The 14,589-nt window shown below is 43.7% G+C and overlaps 1 protein-coding gene across 3 annotated transcripts in view; it reads right to left on the reverse strand.

Annotated features, from left to right (window-relative positions):
• LOC146080281 (carbonic anhydrase 3-like) overlaps positions 1–14,589 on the reverse strand; it is a 77,701-nt gene that overhangs the window by 62,925 nt on the left and 187 nt on the right. For 2 of the 3 annotated variants that reach the window (XM_083187366.1, XM_083187362.1), the window contains exon 2: positions 664–721. In XM_083187366.1, the coding sequence (XP_083043492.1) occupies positions 664–688 (25 nt within the window). In that variant the 5' untranslated portion in view covers positions 689–721. Of the gene's footprint in view, positions 1–663; positions 722–14,331; positions 14,469–14,589 lie in introns of those variants that run through there. The other variant, XM_083187364.1, reaches the window with a different exon arrangement.

Consider the following 14,589-nt stretch of genomic DNA (forward strand, 5'->3'; position numbering starts at 1 on the left):
CTCGCATCGCACGGCATGAAAGAGAGAAGAGGAGAGGACAGTACCGATACCTGTCACCAGGTGCCGGGCAGGGGCACAGATGGCAGGGTGCTGTGACACCCGGGGCTGCGGCACAGCAACAGCTTCCCCCCGCCGCCCACCATGCATACATCAGAGGCCACACCCCCCGCCCTCCTCTATACGGTGGACTTCCGGGTCACTGCGCATCAGCCCTGCAGCCCCAGGAGACTATATAGTACAGATCTGCACTATATAGTCTTGCCTGCCCTCACTATGTCGCTGCCGATTTGCACTCACACGGAAGCGCGCATCGGCCGTGCATCGGGCTCGCAAGCCCTAAAAAGTACACAATCGGCATGCAATATGGCTTCCGATGTTCACTATATCGGCAACATCGGAAGCCATATCGCACCATGTGTACACACCATTAGACGTCAACATGTGGGGAAAAAAACAGGAATACCTCATGTTGACCTTTTTTTACTGTCAATCTTCCCAGTGTCGACCTAATGATTGTGTCAACCTTCCAATCCTGTCGACCTTCAGTGGTTGACCTAATGCATGTCGATTTTTATGCAGTCGACCCTTTGAGCCATAACCCTCAAGAGAAAGTGTGGAAGAGGCTTAGAAGTTGCATTATGTACAATGTGTGACCTGTTCTACCTTTAGTTGTACTTGCTGCTTCCATCGTATTCTATTCTTGTTTGTCCATCAATAAAACCTGGTGGCATAAAGAAAATGTATATATAAGTGTAATATATTTATCGTCCTACATGGATACGTTCAACATCATTGTGGGATCGGCTTCTGTTAATTCTATCCATGGGGGGGGGGGGGGGCAGATTGGTAAGTGACTATGGACCTGAGTAATGGTGGTGATCCAGTCACTGGTCAGCGCTGGGTGATAATTAGAGACAGGATTATAAGCATTTGTATATTTTTCCAAAGGGGGGCATGTCACGTATTAGGCCCCACCCATTTTCCACCCGCGAATCATGGCACTGCTTTGCTCTGCTGCTGTTGGCCAGGTAGTGGTAGAGTGGGCAGGCCAGGCGAATATGTGCGCAGTGTGGGGAACCTTGAATGTACACTACGTCTGACACTGCTCTAGGCTGCCAATTTATTTGGTACTTGTGGAGTATCACGGCTCCCATTGTATGGCATCGTATGCCATATGTAGTGGCATACGATGGCATACGATGCAATACGATTTTTACCGATTTTTGAGCATTTTTGCTCAAAAATCGTATGCGATCGCATCGGATGCCATACGATGGCATCCGATGCGATGCGATGGCACCCGATTTTGCACTGAAATGCATCAAAATGCATTGAAATGTGTATTAAACTAGTGAAATGCCCCCAAATGCCATTTTTCATAGTGCACCACCCCCACTATCAACGTCAACCCGAAGCGTGGCGAGCGCAGCGGTACGCGTCCTACGACCTTTTCATACCCCCACTATCCACGTCGGCGTGGAGTTGAGAATAGAATAGTGTGGCGAGCGCAGCGAGCCACCTAGCCCGTAGCGTGGCGAGCGGACGCGGATACCTTCACAGCTATACGCGTCCCCTCGCGGGCTTCACAGGTATCCGCGTCCGCTCGCCACGCTTCGGGCTCGCTGCGCTCGCCACACTATTCTATTCTCAACTCCACGCCGACGTGGATAGTGGGGGTATGAAAAGGTCGTAGGACGCGTACCACCGCCCCTCGCGGGCGCGCTCGCCACGCTTCGGGTTGACGTTGATAGTGGGGGTGGTGCACTATGAAAAATGGCATTTGGGGGCATTTCACTAGTTTAATACACATTTCAATGCATTGTGATGAATTTCAGTGCAAAATCGGGTGCGATGCGATGTGATGCGATTTTTAGCATACGATCTGCATACGATGCAGGTCGTGGGAGCCGTGATACTCCACAAGTACCATTTATTTTAATAAAAGTCAGTCGGGGAGGATGCTGTCACCAAGCTCCTGAACCTTTGCCTGCCCCTGGTCTGGGACTTTGCGCCAAGAGAGACACTTCTGCAGCAGAGGAGGTGGACAGAAGGATTGTGACATTACGTGGGGCGGAGGAAACGCTGCATCACAGTGATTATGCGGCGCAGAGAGAAAGACTTCCACTACGCCGCCCTCACAAGCTATGCTGATCCATGGGCGCTGGAGATGAAGGTCCGTATAGTTGATGCCAGAAGAGCATAGGACGCTGCAGTCTGCTGTAAGTGCTAACATAGCACCCAAATTCAAATACAGCCCAGTTACCTCAGTGGATGTGGAACGGTTCTTTTCCACTTAACAAAATATTTTGAGTGATCGAAGAAGAAACAATCTTACTACCGAACATTTGGACCAGTACCTGATTGGTTACTTTTCAAGAGTAACCAAATGTTAAATAATTGTTAATTATCAATATGTTATTCTACTGCTTAATAATTGTATGCTGATTTTTAAAGAAATAAGTAAAAAATTACTTTTTTTATTATTTAATGTAGCATATTCTAACACTTCATGCATATTTTAAGTATTTTTCATGCATATTTGCATGCATATTTCAAGCTTTTTATGTTGCATATAATCCTGTCTCTAATTATGAATTATCAATGTTCGATGGCCACCCCTAATATGAAGGAGGTGATGAAGATGAGCAAACTGTTGAGTGGCAGCTGGGACCCAGCCGCAGCTGATGCCAATGTGCAGACATGATCATGCCACACACTATCCCTGGCAATATCGCACCAACAGTCACAAACAGAGGCATATCTAGAACAATGTGGACCCCATAGCATAGCCGAGTCAGCATCACCGCGCCAGTCTCTCCAAACAGCACATCAGCGCCAGAAACTGTGCAGTGCACAGGCGCTTTTGAAGGACACGCTGGGGCTGGTCACTAGACTCTAGAGTGACGCTGAGCCCCAGAACAGAGGAGGAGGAGAGACCAAGGCATGACTAGTGTTGGAGTCTGGACTATCGCTTTGCTTATACAGTGCTGCGCTGTCCCTGGGACACAGGACAGCAGCGCTGTCAGCCTGCCATTGCCTACAGCATTATTTAAACAATTTAAAGGAAAACACTATGTTATTTATTAATAAGTTCAACACTGCAAGTTGTTGGGTGTTAACAACTGCTAAAAAACTACTTTGGCCTTTAATTAACCCCGGCCCTGTAATTAAATGGTTAAAGTTTTCCAGATTAATGTGTGGCTGCAAGAGAGGAAAGAAATTTAAGGAAGGCTGGGATGTAATGGGAACTAAAGCACGTTTTTGTAAACGTGTCTTAAAACGGGTCAAAAGCCAGTTAAATCCCTTTCATATTGCATGTTGTAAAGATATATTGCAGTTTCAATACCGTTTTTGTAGCTTTCAGATTCAACCCGTTTCCCCCATAGAAAGCCATACAATGTCATTTTAAATGTTTTTTTTTTCCTGCTTGTGGGCGGGGATCAAGTGTGGGTATCATTTGTAGCAAATACCGTTTCTGAGCTATTCAGACTGCAGGGAAAACGGCTCTGAAACGTGTAGGATCCTGCTGTTTCAATATACCTGTATTTTGTAACCGGTAAATTGATTGTGGAGCTCTCATATTGCAGCTGGTGCCATTTTAAAGCAATAAGGCAATAAGCTGTGTTAAAACTGCAATGTGAAAAGGGCTTGAGTTACTGTAGGTCCGATTTTGTAAAATGTCTGCTTTTTCCGCAAAAGTCATACATATTGCAAAGCCGGCCAATGTAATATTGTCTGACTTCATGAAATGTTGGATGTTTTCAGTTCTGAAAAAGAGCAGCCAGTAAAAAATTGGAACCACATGTGTTTCCCATGTTAAACATACAAATCGCCCAATGTAATAGATTCTGAATTAGAAAGTCGGGCATAAAGTAATTAGAGTTTTTTTTAGGTGAATTGTATTCAGCAATGTTGTAAATCAATAAGAAGTATACAACGGCAGCACATTTACAACATATTAACATTTGTTAAATCATTTCTTACCTTAAAAATAAAAAAATACTCTGTACTTAAACTAGTAAATGTATTGTACATGTAATTATCTTTACATTTTTCCATGTAAAATGTGAATAGTATGCACTAGCAGCTTCTTTTGATTAAAATGACATGCAGCATGCCTATATTTTGTATATAATTGCAACTGTATCTGCACTTTCCTTTCAAACAAGGCAACATAATTTGGTATGCAGATAAAGTCGCAGTATGCCTATATTCTGGGTGCTATTGCTTCTGTTTGTCCATAATATGCACATGGCTAAATAAATTGCTTCTTCAATTAGAAGACTTTTGGATTTGCAAATGAAATATTACGGTATCCTTTGTTTTTAATGAGTTTCTGTATTTTGTTTTATCTTTTTTATAATCTTTTGTTTTTATATTTTTATAATATTTATTTTGATATTTAGTCTGGTTTCTTACTATTTATTTTTGTGTGAGGATTATTTACAGAATACTTCATAATCTACGCTTGTTCACAGCCAACCATTCAGAAATTTACAGACGGTTGTGTGATAATTGTGTTATTTATCTCAATGGTTTACTCTTTGCATTGTTTGTAAGTTATTGTGGCAGTAGGGTATCGATCTTCATTATACAATTGAGAAATTATTGGTGGGATGTTATACAGTCTGAGTCTTAACTCAGACTTTTTTTTAAAGCAGCAATCAATAACAAAGCCAGGTAGCGCTGTACGGGCTTCTCTCAAGCCCCTTTCACATTGCAGTTTTAACACGGCATACTGCCGATTTTTAACTGCTTTAAAACGGTACCAGCTGCAATATGAAAGCTCCACAATCAATTTACCGGTTACAAAATACCAGTATTTTGAAACGTGTTAAAAGCAGGATCCTACACGTTTCTGAGCCGTTTTTCCTGCAGTCTGAACAGTTCAGAAACGGTATTTGCTACAAATGATAACCACACATGATCCCCGCCCACAAGCAGGAAAAAAACTTTTAAAATTACATTGTATGGCTTTCTATGGGTGAAACGGGTTGAATCTGAAGGTACAAAAATGGTATTGAAACTGCAATATACCAGTTACAACATGCAATGTGAAAGGGGTTTAACTGGGTTTTGACCCATTTAAAAAAACGTTTACAAAAACGAGTTGAAAGCAGGTTTTTGCAATGTGAAACCATCTTCAGAGTCACCTACAAAAAAGATTGGTAAGTGTGATATAAGATCATGTACTGTATATAAGTTTAACCATTTGAGTGCCAACACCTCTGTGAGAGATGTGCCAAATATCTGCTGAACTATATCCAGCGTCGCTCACATTAATTATATAACTTCAAATAAGAAATGTGTTACAAAAAGATTATATTTCCTATATAAGGTAAACATTATAGGTCATTATGGAGAATAAAAATGTTTGCTTGCCAATTTTCACACCTATTTTGACAAATTCACTTGGCACTTAAAGGGTTAAGTTGCAACAAAAGGAAGGCAATTATCTGAATATGACTACTCTTTAGGAACTAAAGCCCTGTACACATGGGGGGGAGATATATTGCTCAGCAATATATTGCTAGCAATATATTGCTGAGCAAAGGTAATTCCCTAGGGAATATACAGGCGCTTTGACACGAGCTGTTGCTTCAATGTAAGCTGCTGCTCAAAGAGTGGGGGTAGTCACTCCCCACTAAAAAGACAAGAAAAGGAGACAAGCACAAGGCAAGTCGAGCAGCGCTATAAATAATTGTACCAGATGATTGGAAAAGTACAAATTGTTTTACTCACATGAAAAACACAATAAAATACACAGTATTACAGTACAATAAAACAGTATAGGGGGGGAAATAAAAGTAAATTGGAATGAAGGTATAAATGAATAACCAAGCCTCAATGGATTCGTGCAAAAATCGATGGAGAAAAACCACTGTTTGTAGTAACTGGGTGTATATTACCACACGTTGGACCAGGTCCCAGGTTGGTGGAGGATAAACTGAAGTCCTCACGATGTACGCGGAATGGCTGTTTTTGCCGCTGGAGGATATGTCAATCACTGGAGCTCACTGGTGTAGTATTACCCAAATAGGGAAACGAGGAAGATCGTGAGAGTCACCACAGGAGTCCTTTTTGACAGACCACCACCTGGGGTATCACTGGTTGGGATAGAAGAAACGGCTTCCGTGCACAGTAATTGAGGAGCACATGTGTGCATAAGATGGTAGTAGCAGATGTCCTGAGTAAGGCTGTGCACGGTGTCCGCCGCTGTATGGAGGGGTTTCAAGTGCAAAGTCCACGATTTTAAGGCAATTTGTGAAGGATCCAGAGGCTGGTATAAAACACCTTACGCGTTTCACTGCATCCTGCAGCTTTATCAAAGGTATTTTGTCTGTGTACCTGGCTCAGGTATTTATACCTTACTTAATGAGGAAGTGAGTAACACCTGTTGGGTCCAATCATCAGGGCCCTTATTCTGGTTGGTGCGGTCAGAGCCGCACACGGGGCTCCGACCGCACAAACCAAGGGCCGCCCACCGGACGGATCGCCACGGCCGTCCATACACGGACGGCTGGCGATCCGCACAAAAATGGTGGAGGCTACGCCTCCACCATGGTGGGAGCTGCCCCCTGCCTTCGATGGTCGACGACCATCGAAGGCAGGCCCGCACGCCGCGGCAGCTCCCGCAAGCTCAGACCACACGGACAATCGTCCGTGTGGGAGCTTGTAAGGGGGCTGAAAGCTGACATCCGGCGACGTCAGCTTTCCGCCCCCATGTCATGGTAATGAGGGCGTCATGCCCTCATTACCATGCATACGCCCCGCGTTTTCATGGGAACGCCCATGAAACGCGGGGCGTACACATAGGGAAATGAGGGGCTGAAGCCCCTCACGCCCCTATACGCCCCCTTTGCGGCGGACGAAATCCGTCTGCGGCGAAGGGGGCTGCACATGCGCAGAATGACCTCTGCGCATGTGCAGACAAAAAACATCGGCGGTACGGCCGCACGCGGGCCGTACCGTGCCGATCAAAATAAGGGCCCAGTATAGGAGCAGTTTTATTAACCGTTTCTGGTAATATTCAGTAAAAAGAAATGGAGGCAGACATATATCTATAGATAAAAATGAACAGTTATTATTTATAATCAAAAGTCTTAATGAATACAGAAAAGATTAAATATCAGCTCCGATCACATGACCGGGGTCACAAGTTCGAAATGTGAAGACGACACTATAGATCGATATTATTGTGTCACTATAGCAAATATATTTACTGTTTATAACAGCATCTATCTATAAGCAAGTGGGAATAAACAATCTTTTATTATTTTATTTATTTTTCTTAATAGTAGTACATATAGCGTTTATATGGAACGCATTTGCGTTCCATTTGGATGATAGGAAATACTTCCGGTATCATCCCGGATGTATTTAGCGCAATGACCTAAGGGGTAGAGAGAATGAGGAGGGATATTGCGTGTGTGCATCACAGAACTGGGCGGTACTTTTGTCAATCTAATGCCTGCACGTAAAATACATGCAGGCGTCACCGTGCACAACACGTTACCGCAATTATAGTAAGCCAGGATAGGATGTTGTAGCGGGATCACGTGTGTGTCACGTGATCGGAGTGGATTTCTGTTGGAACGCATATGCGCTCCAGGAAACATCAAGAGTGTCATGTGACCACAATTGTAATAAAACACATAACGTAATAATGACAAAGTTTCAAAAAATGTGTTACTATTAATTTATAATGTCTCGAACTATAGTATAAGGCAGATACAATATCACAGTATATGGGTAAGAAACAAATAAAGGAATATATATATATATATATAATGTAGTGGGGGGGGGGGCGGCACTCAGAAAAAACGACAGGAGACGGCAGCTCTTGTGACCGACGTTTCAAAAGCCCTTGGGCTTTTTTTATCAAGGTGCTGTAAGGGTGAGAACAAATTACAAGTGATGCAGTGCTTACCTAAGTAGTGTTGAGCTCCGTCCGTGGAGCCTGCACGCACCGGCAGGAGGGGAGACGCTGAAGGATGACGTCACACCACCATCAAGGACGCGCAGGGCGCACGGAGGGGGGCTCGCCACTGTGGACCAATGAAAACATAGCAGCAATGAATATAAACAAAGTGTATAACAAAAAACATACTACGAGTATCCTGAATGAAAGAAGGGATACATGGGTGTAAAATAAAACGGTAAACTCATTGCGGCATCTTGGATATTAAGTGAAAAACTACAGTAAAAAATAAAACATATAAGTGAAAACGTTAAAAAGCGGTTGGCATACCAGCCTGTGTGACGAATAAAGAGTGTAGATGGATCTACACACTGGGTACCCTGGCCCCCAGAGGGCTCAATGAGAATCTTGGTCTCAGCTGCTTCTTATGAGTATTCTCATATGTCCACTCTATGTACATATTGGCTAGACATCGACAGTGTTGTGTCGACACAGGTTGACTAATCATGCACATTATGTTTATGCCATTTATATAGTTTTGTCTCTCTTAGACTAAAGTCTTTTCCTAGAGAACCTTTATAACTTGCTTTATTCGTCACACAGGCTGGTATGCCAACCGCTTTTTAACGTTTTCACTTATATGTTTTATTTTTTACTGTAGTTTTTCACTTAATATCCAAGATGCCGCAATGAGTTTACCGTTTTATTTTACACCCATGTATCCCTTCTTTCATTCAGTATACTCGTAGTATGTTTTTTGTTATACACTTTGTTTATATTCATTGCTGCTATGTTTTCATTGGTCCACAGTGGCGAGCCCCCCTCCGTGCGCCCTGCGCGTCCTTGATGGTGGTGTGACGTCATCCTTCAGCGTCTCCCCTCCTGCCGGTGCGTGCAGGCTCCACGGACGGAGCTCAACACTACTTAGGTAAGCACTGCATCACTTGTAATTTGTTCTCACCCTTACAGCACCTTGATAAAAAAAGCCCAAGGGCTTTTGAAACGTCGGTCACAAGAGCTGCCGTCTCCTGTCGTTTTTTCTGAGTGCCGCCCCCCCCCACTACATTGTTTGTACAGAGCGTCCCTGCACGCTCGCTCAGGAGGGCACCGGAATTTGTTGTACCCACCACGCACAGTGGTGACATCACGGAGTGCCACCACAGTCTCCCCCGATATATATATATATATATATATATATATATATATATATATATATAAATAAATAGAGAAATAAATAAAGTTCCTTGAAATACATAATACGTCCCTATGTAGAGAAAATATTAAGTATTAATTCTCAAAGAGAAGATTTTTTTATAATTACATGTATAGATAACAAAAAATAATAAATAAAAATAAATATGAATATGGAAATAAAAATAAAAATAAATAAAAAGGTAAAAATAATAAAAAATGAATAATGAAGAAAATTGTTTCTTGTAGAGGCACAAAAGGGGACAGTCTGTTGGTATATAGTAATAGTAGTAAAAGCTAATTTTAAATCTTGCTGTGTCTGTCTAGTTTAGTTTGGATATGTAGAATAAATTTTCGACACATGCATAAAAGAGAGAGTATTAGAATATTTATAATATTTTGAAATATTTTAGAGAGGGACCCTAAAACATATAGAGGATTTCATAAAACTATATTTAGTTCCATTGCCTCATTAAGGCCCCTTGGAAATAAGCAATCCATTTTGAAGGTCCAAAAGATCTCCTGTTTGCACAGCGAGCGGAACCTATCCCCCCCCCCTCTTAGTGGGGGGTATATGTTCCAATCCAGTGAGTCTCAGATGTTTAGGGTTATTCTCATGATGTTCGGCAAAATGCCTGGATACGCTGTGCAATAGAGACCCTTTCACGATATTGCGGCGGTGTTCAAGGAAACGAGTCCGCAATGGTCGTGTTGTGCGGCCGACATATTTAAGGTCACAAGTGCAGGTGAGCAAATAGATGGTAAATGGTGTGTTACAATTGATAAAACCCCGAATTTTCATATTTTCTTTAGATGTATTAATCATTGTTATTTTTTATTATCAATATAATTACACGTGATGCATGAATTGCCTCCACATTTGTAGCAACCCAGTGGTTTGACAGGGAGCCAATCTAAGTGAGGGGTCATTGAATTAGTTTTAGTTTGAGGACAATTCAAGTAACTAGGGGCTAAAAGATTTTTTAATGATTTCTTTTTACGAAAGATGAACTGAGGATGGGAGGGTAGAACTTCTCTCAAAAGGAAATCTTGTTTTAAAATGAAATGATTTTTTCTGATAATTTTTTGTATATCTAAATAATCTCTGTTAAAGGTGGAGATAAAGGCAATGCGGTTATCGTTCATATGGGGTGAGGTTTTTGGTGTTTTATCACATAGGAGGGTCTCTCTATTTCTTTCTCTGCTGGATTTATATTCCTCTTGTACCAATTGTGTGGGATAACCGCAGCCCTGAAATGCTTTTATGAGGCCTTTAGCTTGATGGTCAAATGTTTCAAGTTCAGAGCAATTTCGTCTGAGTCGCAACATCTGTCCCTTGGGTATATTTTTCACCCAAGGTGGGTAATGAGCGCTCCTAAAATTTAAGTACGAGTTAGTATTAACGGGTTTTTGATAATTGCTGGTTTGGATGGACCCATTTGTACTAATGAGCGTCAAATCCAGGAAATTGATGGTCTGTGGGTGGTAGTCATGTGTGAATTTTAAATTAAAAAAATTAGATTTAAGGTGAGAAACAAAAGAAGTGATAGAAGTGATATCCCCATCCCAAATGAAAAATAAATCATCTATATAACGGCCATAGAGGACCAGATTCGCACCAAAGGAGGACCCCCATATGAGTTGGTCCTCAACCTCCCCCATATAGAGGTTGGCATAACTTGGCGCGAACCTGGTCCCCATGGCCGTTCCCATCACCTGTAAATAAAAAGTGTCCTGAAAAAGAAAATAATTGTGTTGTAATATAAATGAAATGGCATTGGTGAGGAATAGTTGTAGTTCCACCGACAGATCATTATCCGTTCTCAGTCTTTTAGAAATGGTTTGGACCCCTAATTGATGGGGTATATTTGAGTAGAGACTCTCTACATCAAGAGTCAAAAACTGGTAAGTGTCCTTCCAATCGATGTTTTTAATCAGATTGAGAAGGTGGGTGGAATCACGGATATATGATCTGAGGGTGGTAACACGTGGCTGTAAATAAGAATCAACAAACTGTGAGAGGTTGGATGTGAGTGATTGGACACCAGAAATAATAGGGCCAAATATCTGCTGAACTATATCCAGCGTCGCTCACATTTGTTATATAACTTCAAATAAGAAATATGTTACAAAAAGATTATATTTCCTATATAAGGTAAACATTACAGGTCATTATGAAGAATAAAAATGTTTGCTTGCCAATTTTCACACCTATTTTGACAAATTCACTTGGCACTTAAAGGGTTAAGTTGCAACAAAAGGAAGGCAATTATCTGTATATCACTACTCTTTAGGAACTAAAGCCCTGTACACATGGGGGGGGGGGGAGATATATTGCTCAGCAATATATTGCTAGCAATATATTGCTGAGCAATATATTGCACAGTGTCTCCTTTTCATCAGCGACCAGAGATGGTCGCTGATGAAAAGGAACCTCTGCTGGTGGTGCCGCAGAGGTAACTAGCTGGTCGCAGGAGCAAGCTCCTGCGACCAGCGATTGGAAAAGGGCTGAAAACGGGAGCGCGCACCCGGGGCACACTCCCAATCACTGGCAATATGGTCGCCAGCGACCATATTTCCAGCGATTTCAGCCCCCATCGCCCCCGTGTGAACACAGCATACGGGCTTTATTCTAGTTCACTCTTTCTGACAAAATCCTTCTTAGATGGATAAAACCATGTGCACTGCAGGTGGGGCAGATGTAAAATGTGCAGAGAGAATTAGATTTGGGTGAGTTATTTTGTTTCTGTGCAGGGAAAATCCTGGCTACTTTATTTTACACTGCAATATAGATCTCACTTTGAAGTAAAACCCCACCCAAATCTAATTCTCTCTGCACAAGTTAAACTGCCCCACCTGCAGTGCACATGGTTTTGTCCATCTAAGAAGGATTTTGTCAGAAAGAATGAACTAGAATAAGGGCCTAAGTTACAAAGCTGTACTTGTAATATTGCCAATCACATATATTTACAAATGTCTTTGCAGCCAATATTGGCGAATAGGCTTCATGTGAAGTGTTTCTGTATGAAATAAACAAACAACGAGGGCACTGAAAAGTTAATCTGAGATAAATTGACTGGTGTCATCTGCAAAGCATTCAGTGCATTTGTATATTCAGCTGATGCTGCAGTGAAATCATTAGTTTAATTATAGTAGTAAGTTAATGTAGGATAGAAAAGCAATACAATTTCTTTATACCTGCCAGCAACAAGATCACCTGTCTGACATATATCAGCCGGGGCTGACAGCATTTACAATTGAGATTTTCTAGGCCACGGAGCCGCTAATGTTAGCAAGCGAAGGTACCAATGGAGAGAGAGACCCATTGCTTACACAGTCTATATGGAAAAATGAGGAACATCAAGGTTAAGCATAGTTCTATGACTACGAACAATCGACACAGCAGCAGCAACGCTGGCAGAGGCAAATATTCCACAAGGCAACCTAGGCGCTGCGTGAGCATCGCATTTAATACCAACATGAATTATACCTATTGAGCAGTGTTGTATGTGCCAATATACAGGACACCTATACACATATACATTTTGCATGGGAAGACTGGCCCACTGGGATACCGGTTGAATTTCAGCTGGGCTGGTCGCACCAGCACTGCGTAGCCAGTCCACCCGGTCTGCCTACCCCGATTCAAGCATCTGCCAGGCCAGATGACATACATTCCACACTATGAAACGAGCACCGAGAAGTTGTTGGAAGAAAAAAAACAGGGCAGAGAAGAAGCCGCGGAGGAGGCAGGGGAAATAGCAGGCTGCTGAGTGTAAGGGACACACACCAGGGCCGCCGAGAGGGAGGAGGAGAAGGTACAGTTTACCCGGGCCCAGGCCTGTTAGGGGAGCCCAGGCCGAACACACAGGTTTTTTTTTTATTTGGTGGTGCCAATTCTGAGTGTGCAGCTGTTTAGTGGCGGCGTTGGGAGTGTGAACTTGGGCAGGTGTGGGTGCGGCAGCATCACAGAGGTCCTTCTGAGCGGCGTTCTGCTCTCTGGCTCTAGGGCCTGCTGAGAGTTCGCAACATGACCCGGGAGTTTACCATAGTTAGGGTAGGTAGTCCCTGAGTGCCGGGTGGAGCTGGGACAGAGAGGCCACCTCCCACGGGAGTACCACCCACTCTGCAGCATCCAGCCCACCAAGCTCCCCACATTCCCATCCTAGCTGTCGCCAGCAGCAACAGGTGCCAGTGCCATGTCTCCAGCCCAGCAGTCCCAGACCTGGTTCCCCACACTTGTCCAGGTCTCTGTTTTCCAAGGTGGAAGGTGGGTGGCTGTGTCTGCTGCCTCCCTGCATGCTTCTGGGGCTGAGATCCAACCCTTGAAGTCAGTGTGTAACCCCTGGAAGAGCATGTACTGTAACTCCATGGCAACAAGCATGTTAACCCCTGGCAGAGCATGTAACTCCTGGCAGAGCATGTAAACCCATGGCAATGAGCATGTTAACCCCTAGCAATGAGCATGTTAACCCCTGGCATCAAGCATGAAACCCATAGCAACAAGCATTTAGGTAAGTGGAACTTATGTTGCATAATATGTGTGGTATTATATGTATGTGTTCAGGTCAGTGGCGTAACAATAGCCCCGCAGCCCCCGCAGCGGCGGGGAGGAGCTGAGTAAAGTGTGGGCGCCGGGGGTCTGCGGGGCTATTATTTTACTGCTGCCTGCTGCCTGCTTGCCCTCGCCACCACCACCTCTGTAGCCGGGACACGCACATCTACTTGTCTGCAGTCCCGGCGCTTCTCCTCCAGTCTGTCTCCATTCCTGTCCTGCTGCTATTAAAATCTCCCTCGCAAAATGTCCGCCCCCTTATAGCAGACTTTTTTTGGATGCTAGAGGAGGCTCCTCTAGCATCCCAAAAAAAGGTCTGCTGTAAGGGGGCGGACATTTTGGGAGGTAGGTTTTAATAGCGGCAGGACAGGAATGGAGGCAGCCTGGAGGAGAAGCGCCGGGACCGCAGAGATCTGCGTGTACTGTTTCAAAGGCAGCAGCGGCAAGCGGCAACGGGGTAAGAAAGGAGGGGTGGGTGGGGGTGAGGGGGGGTGTGTGGGTGCACCAAAATTCCCGGTGGAGGGGGCGCAATTTATGAAGTTACGCCACTGGTTCAGGTTGTTCCTGAAGACAATAATAAATCGAAACATTGAACGCAGCCTGTCTTTTTGGGATTATTGCATCCCTGATTTGAAAAGCCTGTGAGTGCCACCAGCATCCTTACCTGTACAAGCTTCTTCATTGTGAGGGCACGGGGCACATTGCAACGATTGAATTGGAGTGCCGGGCCACAATATATATATATATAGACTGGTTGTGGTCTGGCACTCTCCCTGTTGCTCAACTGCCCCGGTGCCTTCCGGAAGATGTAAATATCCAAACAGGAAGAAGAAAACAGCGGCTCTCTGAGGACTTGTGCAAAAATTCAATCTGGCATTTATTGGGTAAATGCAGGTGTCCAACGTTTCGGGGTCCAAAGCGC

Source organism: Crinia signifera, chromosome 5 (genome assembly GCF_055691185.1).
Source record: "Crinia signifera chromosome 5, ASM5569118v1, whole genome shotgun sequence".
Classification (NCBI taxonomy): domain Eukaryota; kingdom Metazoa; phylum Chordata; class Amphibia; order Anura; family Myobatrachidae; genus Crinia; species Crinia signifera.